The sequence below is a fragment of the Musca vetustissima genome, unplaced genomic scaffold, assembly GCF_032173495.1.
Source record: "Musca vetustissima isolate MV318-11 ecotype Yass unplaced genomic scaffold, APGP_CSIRO_Mvet_v1 utg160352, whole genome shotgun sequence".
In the NCBI taxonomy this organism is placed as follows: domain Eukaryota; kingdom Metazoa; phylum Arthropoda; class Insecta; order Diptera; family Muscidae; genus Musca; species Musca vetustissima.
The window spans coordinates 2,448-21,145 of NW_026877171.1; the positions used below are offsets into that span (position 1 = coordinate 2,448).

At 33.6% G+C, this 18,698-nt stretch overlaps 1 protein-coding gene across 1 annotated transcript; it reads right to left on the bottom strand.

Annotated features, from left to right (window-relative positions):
• Positions 1-872: 872 nt before the first annotated feature.
• On the bottom strand, positions 873-18,630 carry LOC133321763 (uncharacterized; the record flags this gene model as incomplete). The annotated part of the gene is made up of 7 exons (XM_061530840.1): positions 873-1,104; positions 1,303-1,623; positions 1,759-1,918; positions 1,949-1,967; positions 6,629-6,882; positions 6,958-7,197; positions 18,172-18,630. Coding segments are annotated over 7 exons (1,685 nt in total), but the record flags the coding sequence as incomplete, so codon positions are not given.
• Between the last annotated feature and the right edge of the window lie 68 nt (positions 18,631-18,698).

Consider the following 18,698-nt stretch of genomic DNA (forward strand, 5'->3'; position numbering starts at 1 on the left):
GACAAGTTTCGTTGAAATCGGTGCATATTTGGACATAGCATCCATATATATGTAAATTGTGCATCAAACTCCTCATATTTGTTAGATTGACTTCAAATTTTGCACAACGTACAGAATTGAGTATAGAATAACGTAGTTGGGTTTTCTAGAAGTGCAGACCTAGCCCAACGGATGACCGTTTGATATTTGTTTGAAGTCGATTTACATACTTTTGGTTCATTGTAACAAACGAATGACATGTTTATAGATAGATCTAGGTCGTTTCACATGTAGATAAATATCACATATTTTATTTCATACAATTTCATGATTATATTCCTGTTTAATATACCCATAGTGGTGAAGGGTATCATATAGTCGGCCCCGTCCGACTTTACTACTTTCCTTACTGGTTTTAGTATAGATTTCAGAAAATGCGTAAAGGTAAAATTTACCCTGCATCCAAAGGTAAGCCCTAAAATTTCACGTCCCAAGTTAAATGATAATCCATATTTAGAAAAATTAAAACTGAGAGGCTAGACTAAATAAAGTTTTTTTCAACCTCAGCTAAAAAAAAAATTCTGCGTGAGGTTTATTTGTTCCTAATCACCTTAAGATTTAAGGCGTTATCTAATCATAAATAAAAACTCATACATATTATTATAGATTTGAAATAGCTTATTATTTGGATATTTCCTATAAATTTTATAGTTCCGAATATATTTTGAAAATATGTTTGATATTTCGGAACATTTTAATATACATTTGTTTAAATACTTTCTCCTTTTACCTTCCCTACCATACGATACTTTAAATCGATTTGCAATATTACCCATTTAATTTGTTAGTTGTTTGGTGGATATATTTGTGGTATCTCAATAAAAATTACATACCGTTAATTGTGGATCCTGCTGTGCATTTGCTAATGGCTGTTGTTGATGTGCTTGTTTTCGACTCGGATCATATTGTGCAGCAATTTGAGCTGCCGCTGATATTGTATCTTGAATTTGTGGTTTTATCGGTTTCTGCAACTGTGGCAATCCCGGTTGCCGTAAGGGTGTGTAGACAGGGCTTGGTGCTGATTGAGCAGCGGCAGGATTGTTTCGATATTTGTGATTGAAAATGCTGTAAAAATAATTTACATTATCAATAATTGTTAAAATAATTTAAGAAAATACATGTTGTTAATTAATTTTTTCGTTTCATTAAATTGTGTTCAATAAATTAAGGAAAGTAGGGAGTTTCGAATTGGAATTTGTGTTCAGGGTGTTTTAGTGTTTGTGTTCGTGTGTGTTTTTTATTTTCGTTTTGAGCGAGAGATACCTTTGTTTATCACCCTGTTGCTTGAATGGATTAAATGTCTGACTAGTGGCTTGAGGTTTTTGATAATGTTGTGGTGTCTGATTGATAATACTGGGTTTCTGTAATGGAGTCGAAACTCGTTTATATTGCAGTTGATGTTGTTGTTGTTGTTGCAGTAGTTGTGATGGTCCCGTATGTGGACGCTGTTTATTTTGTAATGTGGTGAGAGGCGTAGTGCCCAGACCCCAGGCGTGTAATTCATTGGCATCATTATTTGGGTGCGGTTTAAAATAATTAGTCTTTTCATCGATTTGTGCAACACGATTTATATCACTTATATATCTGTGTTAATGTATATGAATAGAAATAAATTGTAAGAATATGAATAATGTATGTATGTATGTTAAAAGCAGGTTAGTCACAAATTGTATGCAAATGTAATTTTGCATAGGGGGTTAAGAAGTTGATTTTACTTACTCTGAACCTAACCCAGGCCCGGAATTTTCCCAACCATCATAATGTTCATGTGAATGTCCCGGTGGTCCATAGTGTTCATGTATGGGTGCTCCATGTAAATATGTCGATACGTGTCCTTTCGGCGGATGTGAATAAATAATTTCCGGAATGTGAGCGGTTTCTGCACTCTGCCATGGTGCACTTTCACCACTATGCCATGGAGGGACAATCTGAAAATATAAATAAAAAATTAAAGCAAGTGCAGAGGAAGATTGGAACTATATAAGAATTGTTTAAAAAGTGCCACAATTATTACATTTTTACGAGGTTCGTGTATTCGATTATCATCATATTAAAAATTTTATTCATAGAAATGTCGATTGTAGAACGCAATGTCTTTGGACCAAAGCAGGTTCAGACAATTTTGAGTCGATTCAGAAATGTTCGAGAATCCTATTTTATATAAAGGTTTGGACTAATGATTTAATCCTAGGAGCCCCACCCATATGTCGGGCCTGAAACTTTTCAGTTAACCTGTTTTCAAGTAAGTCAATACCTTAATCCACTTGACATTTCTCCTTTTAAATAAGTATATAAAATCATACCATTCCCCATTAGTCATCATATTAAATTCACAACATATTTATTCACCACATAAACAATTTTTTTCTTATTTTTAGCATGCTCTCAATTTTTATACCACAATAGGGCTTAAGAAAATAACGACAATGACAAAGAAAGACAGATAGAAAGAAAGACAGGAAATGAAATGAAATGAAGAAATATTACACAATCAATGTTATCTATTTGTATGCATGTATTTGTTTATGCGTATTAGCCTAAGGCAATAAAATATACATTAACATGGGCAAAGTACCAGCAGCATTAGCCTCATCATCGTCATCAAAACGATTTAACAAAAACAAATACATCAACAACATTTATAGCCCACACAGACTTGTTCGTTCATTCATTCCAACGTAATACATTCTCATATATAGGTGGTATGTGCAGCATCTTCATCATTACCATATGAATGGAATAGTACCCGGCGCGAATACGATGAGCTAATGAAAGAATAATCGGATGTAAATGCCATAAAATACAACAACGTCACACACACTCTACCACGCTCAGCCGTTGTTGGGGTTTGCATTTCATCATCGCAAAATATCGTTCGTTCGTTCGTCGAGTATAAAATGCTAATAGAATACCCATTTAAGCCATGTTTCATCAGTTAACAATAGCAGCTAGAGATTGTTTTGTTGTTGTAGTTATTGTTATTGCTGTTGCTGAAATCATTTCACTTTCATTTGGATCAGAGTGTTAAAGACAACGCCAATAAATCTTAACTTTCTTTGGGATGATTTTAATCGGCACAGTGGGTTGAAATTTTGCAAATAAAGACCTATATATTTTTTTTAAATAATTTTTTGCAAGACCCAATATTTTTTTTTTAATATTTTTTATTCAAGACCTATACGAGGCGTAGATTTTTTAAATAATTTTTTAAGACCTATACAACGCATGGATTTGTATACCCTTCACCGCACTGTGGTACAGGGTATTATGTCTTTGTGCATCTGTTTGTAACAGGCAAAAGGAAACGAGATAGACACATGTTTCCTTTTGAGAATCACATTTTAAGTCGATTCATGCATGTCGTCTGTCCGTCTGTGCATGTTAAATTGTAAACAAAGTACAGGTCGCAGTTTTGATTCGAATTGGATGAAATTTCGAACAGCTCATTTAGTTGGTCCAAAGACGAACCCTATTGAAATTGGAAAAAATCGGTTCAGATTTAGATATAGCTCCCACATATATATTTGTCCGATTTTATGTAAATGGTGCACCAAACTTGCAATATTTGTCCGATTGAGACAACATTTTGCACAACGTACTAGAATATATCCAGTTTTATGTGTGTGAAGTTTTGTAGAAATAGGTTCAGATTTAGATATAGCTCCCATATATAGTTTCGTCCGATTTTAGATAAATGGTGCACCAAACTCCCAATATTTTTCCGATTGAGACAAAATTTTGCACAGAGTACTGAATTAGGTCCAGATTGATACATGTCAACTTTTGTTGAAATCGGTTCTGATTTAAATATAGCGCCGATATATAGTTTCGTCCGATTGTATGTAAACCCTGTTGCACAGGGTACTGAATTAAGTCTCGATTGATGTTTTTTTGAAATCGGTTCAGATTTAGATATAGCGCCCGTATATATTTTCGTCCGATTTTATGTAAATGGTGCACCAAAGAACCTATATATCCTTCGATTTGCACGAAATTTGGCACAGCGTACTGAATTGAGTCTAGAATGATATGAGTCTAGAATGATAGAAATTTCATAAAAATCGGTTCAGATTTAGATATAGCTTTCATATATATTTTCGTCCGATTTTATGTAAATGGTGCACCAGTGTCCCTATATATCTTTCGATTTGCACGAAATTTGGCACAGCGTATTGAATTGAGTCTAGAATGATGTGTGTTAAGTTTCATGAAAATCGGTTCAGATTTAGATATAGCTCCCATATATATTTTCGTCTGATTTAAAGTAAATGGTGTACCTAAGTCCCAATATATCTTTCGATTTGCACGAAATTGGCCATAGCGTACTGAATTAAGTCAAGAATTATGAGTGCTAAGTTTCGTGTAAATCGGTTCAGATTTAATTATAGCTCCCATATATATTTTCGACCGATTTTGTGTAAATGGTGCAACAATGTCCCTATATACCATTCGATTTGTACGAAATTTGACATAGCGTACTAAACTGAGTCTAGAATGATGTGTGCAAAATTTTATATAAATCGGTTCAGATTTAGATATAGCTTACATATATATTTTCGTCCGATTTTATGTAGATGGTGCACCAATGTCCCTATATATCATTCGATTTTTTTTTAAATACATTTTTTTCAAGACCTATACAAGGTGTATTTTTTTAAATAGATTTTTTTAAGACCTATACAAGGTGTGGATTTTTTAAATACATTTTTTTCTGTACCTATACAAGGCGTGGATTTTTTAAATACATTTTTTTCAAGACCTATACAAAGCGTGATTTTTTAAATACATTTTTTTCTAGGCCTATACAAAGCGTGATTTTTTAAATACATTTTTTTAGACCTATACAAGGCGTGGATTTTTTAAATACATTTTTTGAAGACCTATACAAGGTGTGGATTTTTTAAATAGATTTATTTAAGACCTATACAAGGTTTGAATTTTTTAAATACATTTTTTAAGACCTATACAAGGTGTGGATTTTTTAAATACATTTTTCCTATACAAGCAGGGATGGTCCGTTTGGCGAATTTTTAGGTTTTCGACTGTCAAAAAGGTGTAAACGTCGAAAACGTCATATACCTGTATAAAATGTAATAAATGTAGTAAACGTCATTTATTTTAATGTTATCAGTATATACAGTTATTTTTAAGAATATATATTAATTTTTCATATATCTTACTATTCCTTACTAGAACTAATGTAAATTTTGAAATTTTTTTGAGAAGAAAATTTTGAAATGTTATATTAATTTGAGTAACAACGTTACCTAAAATCCGACGGGGCGTACAAAAATAATCAACTTCCCCACTATGGCAAAATGTTGTGTACGGCCGTATTACCCAAATACGTCGAATTCATATCTTCAAGCAAATAATACAAACCGCAAAACAAAATTGAAAATTTATTAAATTAATCCACGTATTTTTAGTTTCTATTCGAAATTTCAAATTTCCAGAATGTTTTGCTTTTGTTTTCAACAAAAGAAAAAATGAAAAATACGTTCTGTCAAAGTTGAAATTGTTCAACTTGAAATTTTGTACGTTCGACGTATTTCGGTAACATTCATATAAATACATGTGTTCTACTTTTGTGGTGAAAAACGTCGAACGAGCTAGTTGAATTTTAGGTAAGGCTGTAAAGCATGCGTAATTTTCAAATTGATTAATGGAAATAGCTATTTTGTCAAAAACCAAATGGATTTGGGTAGGTTTCCGACGTTTCTGACGTATGTATTATACGTCGGAAATGTATGTCATTTACGTCACTGTTTCTGACCGGCCATCTCTGTATACAAGGCGTGGATATTTTAAATACGTTTTTTTAAAACCTATACAAGGCGTGGATTTTTTAAATAAATTTTTTCCAAGACCTATACAAGGCGTGGATTTTTTAAATAAATTTTTTTCAAGACCTATACAAGGCGTGGATTTTTTACATAATTTTTTCAGATTTTTTAAGGCCAAAGAAATTTTATTCTACGCCGCTCAATGCTAATGTACCATTTTAGCACTTTTAACGCTGTTAATAAAATTAAACTTGTGAACCATTTTTAATGGTTTGTCGACTAAAATCAGGAAAGGAAAAAAACTATTTCTCCTTTCTAACCCATCCTAGACATGTACTGCACTCCACTAACAAATGCCCCATCATATATCATTCCTTTATTAAATCTATGTTAAGAAAATAATTGACATTTATAGTGAAAAAATTGGTGTACGTGCCGCCAACTACTTCCCTTTCACAATTTTCACTACAAATTTTCATTACAAATAGTGTCATTGTCACAAAAACTATATCTTCCCACCAAAAAACTATATCTTCCACGTTATATTTTTCTTCTTGTCACATAATTCCCTGCCATCTAATAAAGAGAGTAATCCCCATTGTGTAATGCCTGACTGACTCAGTAACAAACTGACTGACACATAATTCCAATTAAGCATCTCGTGCTCGCATAGTAATCACAATAAAAAAGCAAATATTCCCACTTTCATTTTTTTGCTTGTTTGTTGTGATACCCTTTCTTGATTCAATTCAATTCGTTGGTACGTTCTTCCTTCGTTTTGCTTTATTTTTTTTATTACTCACCGTATGATGATGATTAATGTGATGATGGTGATGATGATATTTTGTCGAATGATAGGTCTGCTGATAATACGAACACAATTTGAAGAGATGCGACAAGGCTGGAAATAGGAAGAGTAGGAATTTCAATAGCAATTTCTTGGCCGCACCCACACCAATGACCAATGGCAGCAGCCAGAAGAGTTTGATTTTGATAATTTTTATAATCAAGACCAAGGCCAGGAACGATAGTAACAGTTTACTTTTCAAAAGTTTCTCTAAAACGAAGAAGAACAAAAACAATTGAAAATAAAAGTGAAAATTAAAAGCATTGTTTCCATTTCACTACTCACGTAATTTCTTCATCAGGATTTTGCCAGCCAAACGAGCTTCACTCTTTTGCTTGGGTATTAACTCCAACTTGGCTATAACACCATTACCCTCTATTGACCTGGGCGATATACGAAATGTGGCACCATCGAACATCATCTCCGGCAGCTTCAATTCGATATTGTGTGTCATGGCAAATTTAATGCTTTTACCGTACAAAGCATTTGTGACTTCCTCAATTGGGGTTTCCGGCATTGTCGAAGCTAAAGAAAAGAAAAATAGAAAATCAAACAATAGTGAAAATAAAATTACCAATCGATCATCCATAAAATTAGAAGGAAAACTATGGCTAAATAAAGTGCTGTGATACATTTTATTGGTTTCTATTTATTTCTTATTTGGAAAGAAGCTGTTCTTTGATTGACGATGAACGGGAAATAATACATATTTATTTAGTTTGCTAAGGATAGTGAGGGATATTTATGTATAGAAAAACATAACTACTAGGTGTTTGACCCACTTTTTACAACAGCAATATTTAAAGAAGTTGAAGATATAAAAAATATATCAGAAATATTTCGGTATAGGGGGCATTATACCCTGCCCCATACTATTGATATTATGTTTTTCTGCAAATGTTTGAAATTAATGTAATGAAGTTTGGTACAGCTCATTTATTTGGGTTCATAGTTTACTGACCATTAAATACCGTGAAGTTTTTTAAAGAATATTTTTTCAAGGTTCATTACAATGTGCGGATTTATGAATAATATTTTTACAAGGACTTTAAAGAATATTTTTAAAGACTTTTACAAGGCGTGGATTTTTTCATGAACCTTTAAAAGGAGTGGATTTTTATACCCTCCACCATAGTATGGAGGGTATATTAATTTTGTCATTCCGTTTGTAACTCATCGAAATATTCATTTCCGACCCTATATATATATATATATATATTCTTGTTCAGGGTAAAATTCTAAGACGATCTAGCCATGTCCGTCTTTCTGTCCGTCCGTCCGTCTGTTGTAATCACGCTATCTTCTGAAGGAATTGAGATAGGGTGCTGAAATTTTGCATAGGGTTGTCTTTTGTCTGCAGTCAAGTTCGAAGATGGGATATATCGGTCCACGTTTATGTATAGCTCCCATATAACAGTACCTCCCAATTTTCGGTATTTTGGGGGTTTTGAGCTCGTTTTTCAACCGAGTACGCTGAAATTTGGTACATTGAGTTCTTATTGGGTACTAAATGTCTCCACAAAAAATTATAAATATAGGTCCATTTTTTCTGGTAGCCCCCATATAACGGTACCTCCTAATTTTCAGTATTTTGGGGTTCTTGAGCGCGTTTTTCTACCAAATTCGCTTCAATTTGGTATTTTGTAGTCGTATGTGGTAAGAAATCTCCCTTTTGGTGTAGTCCCCATATAACCGCCTTTTTTATATTAAAATAGTTATCTGATTTGTTCCGCGTTTTGGGTTTGGTTCTAAGGCTCTGTTGTAATCATTTCTCCTGCGGAGGATATCGAGATAATAAAATAGAACGTAAGGTTCGATAATGAACTATAACCCGCATTTAGGCCTAGCTCCTGTGTGGGATGTACCAGAAGAAGTGGACCGATATTCCCAATCTTCGAACTTGAACTAAGTTTGGAAGAAATAATATTTTCTGAAACAAATTTGGTCCAAAGAAACATGAAGTCTAGAACCATTTAACTGTGTCAAAGTGTATCCACCCTCCTTAGCCAAAAAGCACAATTAAAATTTTCTGAAATTTGATTTATATTTTACAGTATGGTTTATATAATCGATTTGTAGAAATGTCGATATAGGTTCACTTTTTGTATTTTCCCTATATTTTCATTTCTAGTACCTGTCAGTATATCTATGGTGGAGGGTATCCAAAGTTCGGCCCGGCCGAACTTAACGCTTTTTCACTTGTTTAAAGTATATTTGTTCATGGACCATTACAATGCATGGATTTTTTAAAGTATATTTTTTCAAAGACAATTACATTGCGTGGATTTTTTATAAAATATTTTTTCAAGGGCCATTACAATGCATGATTTTTTAAAGTATATTTTTTCAAAGACAATTACATTGCGTGGATTTTTTATAAAATATTTTTTTCAAGGGCCATTACAATGCGTGGATTTTTTTCTAAATATTTTTATAAACACTTCTACAATGTCTGGATTTTTTAAGAATACTTTTATAAAGACTTTTACAAGGAGTGAATTTTTAAAAGAATATCTTCTCAAAGACCATTACCATGCGTGGTTTTGTACAGGATATTTTGTCAAGGACTTTTTGCTATTTTTTTAAGAGGGCCTATTATTTTTTTTTTGGAGGGCCTTTTTAAGTCTATATTTCAAATAAGAATATTTTTCTGAGGACCTTTAAAAGACTGAATAGAAAAAACAAAACTATTTGGGGACCTTTAAAAGATTAATCGAAAACACCAGTACGGAAAGTAGTAAAGTGGGACTTGGCCGACTATATGATACCCTTCACTACTTTGGATATATATGGTACATATGTATCCTTCTCATGTCTTTCTGCAACCCATGTTAAATTTAATTTCATCCGGGCAGTTTTAGAGTCGCCTGCGTACCATGGGTAAAATTTATAGAAAACGATTTATAGCAAAATTGATAGCGTCGCTACCCCGCACTGTTAAAAATTTAATTTCAATCAGACACCCGTTCGAAGTACATATGGAAGCTATGGCTGCATCTGCACCAATTTCAACAAAACGCAATAACGCTATTTAAGTCTTAATTTGATACGCTGTCCAAAATTTCGTGTTAATGAGAAAAACATTAAGTGTTTTGTGCACCATTTATGTAAAATCAGACGAATATATATGTATATGTCGAAATATGGACCGATTTTTCTGAAACTTACTACATATTATTCTAGACTTAATTCAGTACGCTATGCCAAACTTCGTGCAAATCGAAGAATATATATTGACTTTGGTGCACCATTTACATAAAATAGGACGAAACTATACATTAGAGCTATATGTAAATCTGTACCGATTTTCACGAAACTCAGCACACATCATTCTCCTATTAATTAAATACGCTATACCAAATTTAATGCAAATCGAAAAATATATAGATACTTTGGCGCACCATTACATTACATCGGACGAAAATATATACGGGAGTTATATCTTAATCTGAACCGATCTCCAAGAAATTTAACACACATCGTTTTGGACTTAATTCAGTACACTGTGCCAACTTTCGTGCAAATCGAAAGATATGTAGGGACTTTGGTGCACCATTTACATTAAATCGGACGAAAATATATATGGGAGCTATATCTAAATCTGAACCTATTTTAAGGAAAGTTAACACACATCATTCTAGACTTTATTCAGTATGCTATGCCAAATTTCGTGCAAATCGATGGATATATAGGGACTTTGGTACACCATTTACATTAAATCGGACGAAAATATATATGGGAGCTATATTTAAGTCTGAACCGATTTTCAGGAAACTTAACACACATAATTCTCGACCTAAATCATTAGGCTGTGCCTAATTTCGTGCAAATCGAAAGATATATAGGGACCGATTTTTCCCAATTTCAATAGGGGTCCTTGGACTTTGTTTAAAATTTAACATGGACAGACTGGCGGACGGACGGACATTCATAAATCGACTTAGAAAGTGATTCTAAGTATATTCTCAAAAGGAATCATGTGTCTATCTCGTTTTGTTTTTAGTAAATTAAATATAAATCGGAGTATGAATATAATCATACCTTACAAAAGTATGTTGTATATATAAATACATGTAGCAAATGTTTAGCAATCGAACTACCAAAATCCATGGAAAATGTTGCTTAAGGGAACCCCACCCATTCTCGATTTTAATTTTTCAAGATTTTCAATGGGCTGGTAAATGAATACCAATGCTTGTTAAGGTTTGTAACTTTGCACATATATATTTGAAGATTTAAAAAAGAAGAAAACTAATTTACAAAAAATGTTTGTTATTGCTTTGTTGTTGTTTTTTGCAATTAAAGAAAAGTCCTTATTTTTCATGGCGGGCATGATAACTCCTCACTGGAACTTCGGAATCCGAAAATTCCAACGGTGTTAAAAAGAGTACATGTCTGGCTCTCGTATGAACTAGGATTGCTGACTTCGCTGTAAAATTAACAAGATGGCGGACCTTTGAAAAAATATTTTTGAAAAATCGCCGAATTTTGACCAAAAACCAAGTTAAAAAATAAGGAAGAACTTCACCGATTGGCTTTATCCTAGTTCATAAGATAGATATACACTCACAGAGAAACATGTAAAAATTTGGAATCGATTGGGTTATTAGTTTTTGAGTTATCGTGCCCGCCATTCGCAAAAGAGAAAATCGCGTTTAATGTTTGAGAAGCCCTTTAGCCGTCACTTGATGCTGACACAATAAATCGGCCATATCTTCAAGAGTTCTTGAGATTTTCACTTGAAATTTTGTAGAGACATTCTTGAATTAGTGTAGAATCGAATTAAATCCAAAAAAGTTTTAACCCCGAGAATGGGGGGGGGTCCCCTTAAAATTTCAATAACAGAAAATCGAATGATTATGTGTATTTTTAATAATCCAGCCCATTTTATGTATTAGACCTAAAATCATGCTATTATGTTTGCTTTAAAAATGTAATCCAGTCTATTTCTAGTAAATCAAACTAAATTATTTATTACTTTCAATTTCCTTAAATTTTTAACTAAAATCTAAACTCAAAATACATATGCCTTGTCTTTCCTTTTTAAAATATTTCTTTGACCTTAAAACCCAATGCTTGAATAATATTCTACAAAGTGTACATTTATAACATTAATTCAGATATGCATGTATGTATTTATGGTAGCCAACACATTTATCTACATAGAAACCAACATACATTCCGGACATTTTACCCAGAAATGTCAACGCAAACTGAGGTAATCCATTGTATGTGTCAGTGTGATAACATTTACGAAAAAAGTATTTGTCTGTAATAAGAATGGATGAATAGAAGATTTGCATGAGAGAAATAAACCCTAATTCTATGGAACAAAGTTTTGAATTTTTGTCATTGCATGCAAACGGAACAAATCAAAAAGCTTCTAGTTTTCCCTTCATGGTCATTACTTTTTCACAGAGCCTGATTGTTATTCAAACCGAAAATTGAGACATGAGACAAACTTGAGGAAATTTAATGATGTTCGTATGGTTATGTAAAATATTGCAGATATTCAACACTATCTAATAGAGCAGCATACAAATTCACACTGTACATGGCAATAACAAAACTATAGAATATATAGAGATAGGTGACTGAATAGAACTGTGTACATTTTCCTAAAACTTTGATATTTGATTTGTATTAGTCCTCATCACACTCTTCAGGCTAATGTTTTTTTATAATTAAAAACTATTTACTTTCATACAATACCTAATGTCTAAGGATGGTATAGTAATTATAGATATATGAACAGGCACAATCGACTCGTTTCATCTAGATGAACATGAGTATATTAAAATACTAATATTTGGTTCATGTGTGCTTTGTGTGGCAAGAGGGACTTAAATCAAAAATCGTGATTTTTGAATTAATGATGCAGAAGTGTTCACTTTATCAGACTTCACGTTGTGCAAAAAATTCAAATGAATATCTCTTCCACACTGTGATTAAGAAGCTTTAGTAGTTCCTCTGTTCCATGTGGGGTGTGAGTAATTGAAAACTTAAAATTCATTTTCTGCAAAATCGATTTTTTCCTCCACCATAGTATGCATGAAAGGTATTAAGAGCTCAAAGCAAACATTTTTACATCGATGCAGCCATGTATTATTCTAGAATATAAACGGATGAGGGCTCTTACCAAAATTGTTCAACGAAGTAGTTAGTTTGAGACAGATGGGGCTAATCGGTCAACGTGAAATGACATGTAATTTTACACAGCGTACGTTTATCGCTGTATGATCGATTTAAATTTACATATACATTTCATATATATTTTTGTCAGATTTTATAATAAATGGTACACCAGAGTCTACAAATCTGCCCGATTGGCCTGGAATTTTGCATCGATTGCATGTGACATGTGCATGCATCGACAAAATTATTTTTAATATAGAAGGGTACCCAAAATATGATACGTCTGTTCGAACGACAGTATAAAGTACACATAAATACAGGAAAGAGGACATTTTTTAAACTTGGATGGTTACTATAAAAATCTTTTCACAATCATAGTTGACCCTGTCCGGCTTTGGTCTGTAATTTGTACCTAGCTTTCCCAAAGGTTATAAGGAAAATCCTGGAAGACAATTTACAATACAAGAAAAACATTTTTCATCCGATGTACCTGTAATTTGTCATTCTAGGTTCTTGGAGTTTAGAAAACTTCTTAGCAGAAAATTTTCGATATAAGTCCATGTTTTCACTTGTTCATATATACGGGCTAGTGAATATATTGTTGGTCCAACCAAACCAACGATATTCTGACATAGACCGCATATAAATGTCCAACCCCCTTTTCTATTACTTTTATATGAAATGTGTCATTTCGTTTGTAACACGTCAAAAGTTCGAAGTTTTTCAATGAAAAGGAGACCAAGGGGAAGAACCTACATACCACCATTATGCGACGCGTTTCGTCTTTGGTTATGGGGTTCATCAGGCATATTTGGCTATGTGGCTTTAAAAAGGTTGTATGTTGATAACATGTATTTATATCGCAGTTAATGCGAAGTTGCATCTGCAAATTAAATTTAAATTTACCAATGTCCGACATTGGTCTTCACTCTCGAAACTGTACTTTTCAAAGTAGGGATGGATAATTAATCCACGCACCTAAAATTGCTCCCATGGAGTACACATGTTTTTGGTGCATCCTTTGGAAGTGTATCGATGGTTCAGAACGATAGGTGGTCTGGCAACTTTAGTGTTGACCTGTCAATCTAGGTTCGAATCCTAGCCGTGCTCCGATGGAATTATTTTTACTTGAATTTTGTGCGTAAAAGCGATGATCACTGAATGTATTGCAAGCAAAACTAAAATAAAAATGCTCTTGGTCAGAATAAAATTCAATGTCAATGTATGCATAGCTGTCTGACTGTTTGTCTGTTGAAATCACGATAGATCTCACAATATTTAAAATATAACTTTGAAATTTTGCGCATATAGTGCTATTACTTCTAGGATGTTTGGTATTGAAAACTGGATATATTGGTCCATGCATTGGTGTAACCCCTCTATAAGTGCATTCATAAATATTTGGTATTTTAGGAAGTTTGGTCTCGTATTTTTGCCGATTTGGCTGTAATTTTGTACTTTGTCTTCCCATTTGATAACAAATCTCTCTACCAAAATTATCGATATCGGTCCACTTTTTAGGATAGCCCCGATATGGGTCAATTTTACCGTCGTTTTTATTTGTTTAGTATTTAGCTCTCTTTTTTTGGAAAATAGAAATATTCTTGGCATACAATTTCCAATTTTTGGACATAGCCCACAATAATACCTTGTGAATTTATTTCATTGCCTTTAAATTAAGCACTTATTCTAAATGTTGGTAAATGTACTGCTGCAGTATTTAAAGGGAAGCCTTCAAGTCGTGTGTGCCTGTCCTGAGTATCGTGTCAGAACTTATACGCAAATCTGACCGAATCAAATAACTTGGCGTGGTAATTTATATTAAGTTTGATTTCTGTAGGCATGTTGATCAAACTTTGCGCAAGACAAAGTGGCTTTATTATAGCTACCAAAACCTATTAAGAATGAAAGGGGATCATCAATTAAGATCATCAATTAAACATGCCAGCAGTGGCATGTGTATTCTCTGCGTGGTATAGGATCAAATTCGAACCTACAATTTTTGCATCATAATTCCTTCCTTCATGCTAAATATTAAAAGTGGGGCCTATGTCTAAATGCGGATCGATGTAGTTCATTCTCAAACCTGACGTTCTAGTTTTTTATCTCGAAGGTAGAATGATTAAAATAAATGGATAAATTGGCAAAATCGTCATAGAATTCCATGTTTTCGAATACAGAATATCCCCCCTACTATTGTGGAACACGAGTATATGGATACAAACCCAATGCACCAATAAGAACCAAATGTACCAATAGAATCACTTTCTGAGTCGATTTATGCATGTCCGTCCGTCTGTCTATGTTAAATTGTAAACAAAGTACAGCTCGCATTTATGGTCCGAATTGGAAGAAATTTGGCACAGCTGATTTATTTGGCCCAAGGACGAAACCCATTGAAATTGGGAAAAATCGGTTCATATTTAGATATAGCTCCCATATATTGACGCCTCCGAACCATATTATGCTAAGTCGTCTTAGCATGTTTTAATGTTCTTTACGTTATTAGATACTACGGTCCTTAATTTATATTCTCTGAAATTTTGGTAATCATCGGTCAATCCAAACCAAAGTTATAAGCAAAAATGTACTTAGCATTGCACGTAAGAATAAAGAAACTTCCATACTTTGAAAGCTTCTACTGAAAAACTCACTTTTCAGACTTAGCATACTATGGTTCGGAGGCGTCGATATATTTTCGTTCGATTTATTGTAAATGGTGCACCAAAGTCCCTATATATCTTTCGATTTCCACGAAATTTGGCATAGTGTACTGAATTGAGTCTAGAACGATGGGTGTTAAGTTTCGATTCGTTTTAGATTTAGATATAGCTCCCATATATATACTCGTCCGATTTTAGGTAAATGATGCACCAAAGTCCCTATATATCTTTCGATATACTGACTTGAGTCTAAAATGATGTGTGCTAAGTTTCGTGAATATCGGTTCAGATTTAGATATATCTCCGATATATATTTTCGTCCGATTTATAGTAAAGGGTTCACCAAAGTCCCTATATACCTTTGATTTTCACAAAATTTGGCGTAGCGTACTGAATTAAGTCCATAACAATGTGTGTTAAATTTCTTGAAAATCGGTTCAATTATAGATATAGGTCCCATATATAGTTTCGTTCGATTTTATTTAAATGGAGCACTAAAGTCCCTATATTTCTTTCGATTTGCACAAAATTTGGCATAGCCCAATGATTTAGGTCTATAATTTATGTGTGTTAAATTTCGTGAAAATCGGTTCAATTATATATATATATATATATATATTTTCGTCCGAGTTTATGTAAATTGTGTACCAAAGTCACTATAGGTGTTTCCGATTGGTACAACATTTTGCACAACATGCTGAAATTAGTATAGCCTAACGTTTGTCTAATTTGGTAGTAATCGGTTCCGATTTAGATATCGGTTCGGTTTCGATTTCGATATAGCTTTCATATATATTTTCGTCCGATTTTAAGTAAATGGTGCACCAGACCCCTCATGTTTATTAAATATTTATGCAAATAATCAACGGGTGTCCGATTAATATTTGTTTTAAATTGATTTACATAATTTTGTCCCATTGTAAGAAGGAACTCTATATCTGAACAAATGAAAATTTTAGTATCTTTATGGATCCAATTTAATTTTACTTAAAAAATGCGACGTCTGTTAGGATTCATCTGTTGGATATACCCAAGTGGTGAATGATATCATATAGTCGGCCCCATCCGACTTTATTACTTTTCTTACTGGTTTTACTTGAACCGATATTGCCGACGCATGGTAGGGGATGTTCTCCAAAAAACTGCAATTTAGAGGACACAGTTATATGAGGCCATCACCAACTTACCCAGATTTTATTTCGGAAGGTTGGGTGGAAGCTACTGTTTCAATATGAAAATTGGTATTGCAGAAAAAAATCTATGTGTATGTGTACGTCCCTGAAGGCTATACCTTAAGCGAGACCAATATTGATTACATCGTGTAGAAATTACCGAACATTTGTAATTATCATTATATGAGGTGCTATGCCTAATTGAGGACTATTGAGGCCTAATTGTCGAAACTAACATTTTTGCATCTGAATAATTTTCTTTACGCTAAATATTAAAAATACCAAAAACCTAAATGCGGGCTGTACTTCATATATATATCATTATCGAACCTTACGTTATATGGGGTCTACCAGAAAAGTGGACCTATATTTATTATTTTTTGTGGTGAAATTTAGTACCCAATAAGAACCAATTTACCAAATATCAGCTAATTTGGTTGAAAACGCGCTCAAGAAAACCAAAATGCCTTTATATGGGAGCAACGCCTAAACGTGGACCTATATATACTATCTTCGAACTTGACCTGCCTGCAGACAAATGACAACCTTATGCAAAATTTCAGTACCCTATCTCAATTCCTTCAGAAGATAGCGTGATTACAACAGACGGGCGGACATGACTAGATCATCTTAGAATTTTACCCCGGTCAAGAATATATACTTTATAGGGTCGGAAATGGATGAGTTACAAACGGTATGACAAAATTAATATACGCTCCATACTATGGTGGAGGGTATAAATAATTTAGGGCGAATCCCTTAAACTACACCAAAAACTTTATTTTTAATTCTATTAGACACCAATGGATCGACTCTGATCAAAATACAATATCCAAATCGTATTCTTGATCATCAGTGTGTGTTTAATATTACTTCAGGCTATGCCTGTTCTTCGGTGCAAATTATATTTGAATGTCCGTCCATATAACTTTTTTAATAAAAAATGTAATAACCATTTGATGTCTAACCAAAAACGCTTATCACGCTTGTTATATAAAACCCCAATAAATGCGATTTTAATGTCTTGCGTTGAGAATTTAATCAATTGTACATGTACGTATGAAAGAAACACTCATCATCATCACCACCACAATTTGCTCTTGCCTGACCTTTACAATATCGTTTTCCTTGTGCAATTCACCTAGATTTTCAATTTCATCTTTTTTTGCGGTTTCTTTCTATTTTTACATTAGCCCATAAAAAATTCCCAATGAAAACATTTAATAAAACGACGATTGGAAATCAAATATAAAAAAAATAATACAAAGAAAAAAAAACATTCCATCCCGACATATGGACAAAAGATGATGAGTAAGCGTTTCGTGTAAACGTTTCAACATGTCTGGAAATTGAAAGAGAGATTAGTGAAAGTTTTCGCTTGGTTTTATTTATCTGAGATGGGCATAACGGTTATTTGTAAATAAACAAAACTTAAATCGCAACTTATTTGGAAAAATAGACGGCCTATCATAATTAAGAGAAAAATGGGAAATGAAAAGGGGTTTTGGTTATGGGGAGGGCAGACTTACCGTCATCAAAGGAACGACCTTCACGTGGTATTTCATTATCCTCGTCCTCCATGGAATCCTTGGCCGCCGATGCTTGTGTGGTGTGCGGTGTTGGTGGTTCAGCTATATCCTCATCTGCCAATTCCGCCTGCTCCTCGTAGACATTATCGTTGCGATAGAACTTTAAACGTTGTGTCACGTTCACATCTTGCGCATCCAATACCTCGTTAAGATAAACGTAGACATTCTTTTGGAAACAGGCAAACGTTGGCCGTTGATAGCACTCTTGAATGATTCCGGACACCAGATTATTGTCGTGGGTAAAACGTTTGGCGAAACGTAAAAATATCGAATCGTCGGCATTGACTTTAGACTTGAAGTTCCTTTTGGCATATCTGGAAGTGTCATTTCTTAACCAGTCAGACGTGGTTTCATTTATGGCCCTAATCGAAGGTAAAGTCGTCGCAAAAAATGAATCTGCTGTTGCGGGTAATGCGGTAGTGGGCACGGGTGTTAGTGGTGTTGTTGCCGCATACGCACCACCATCT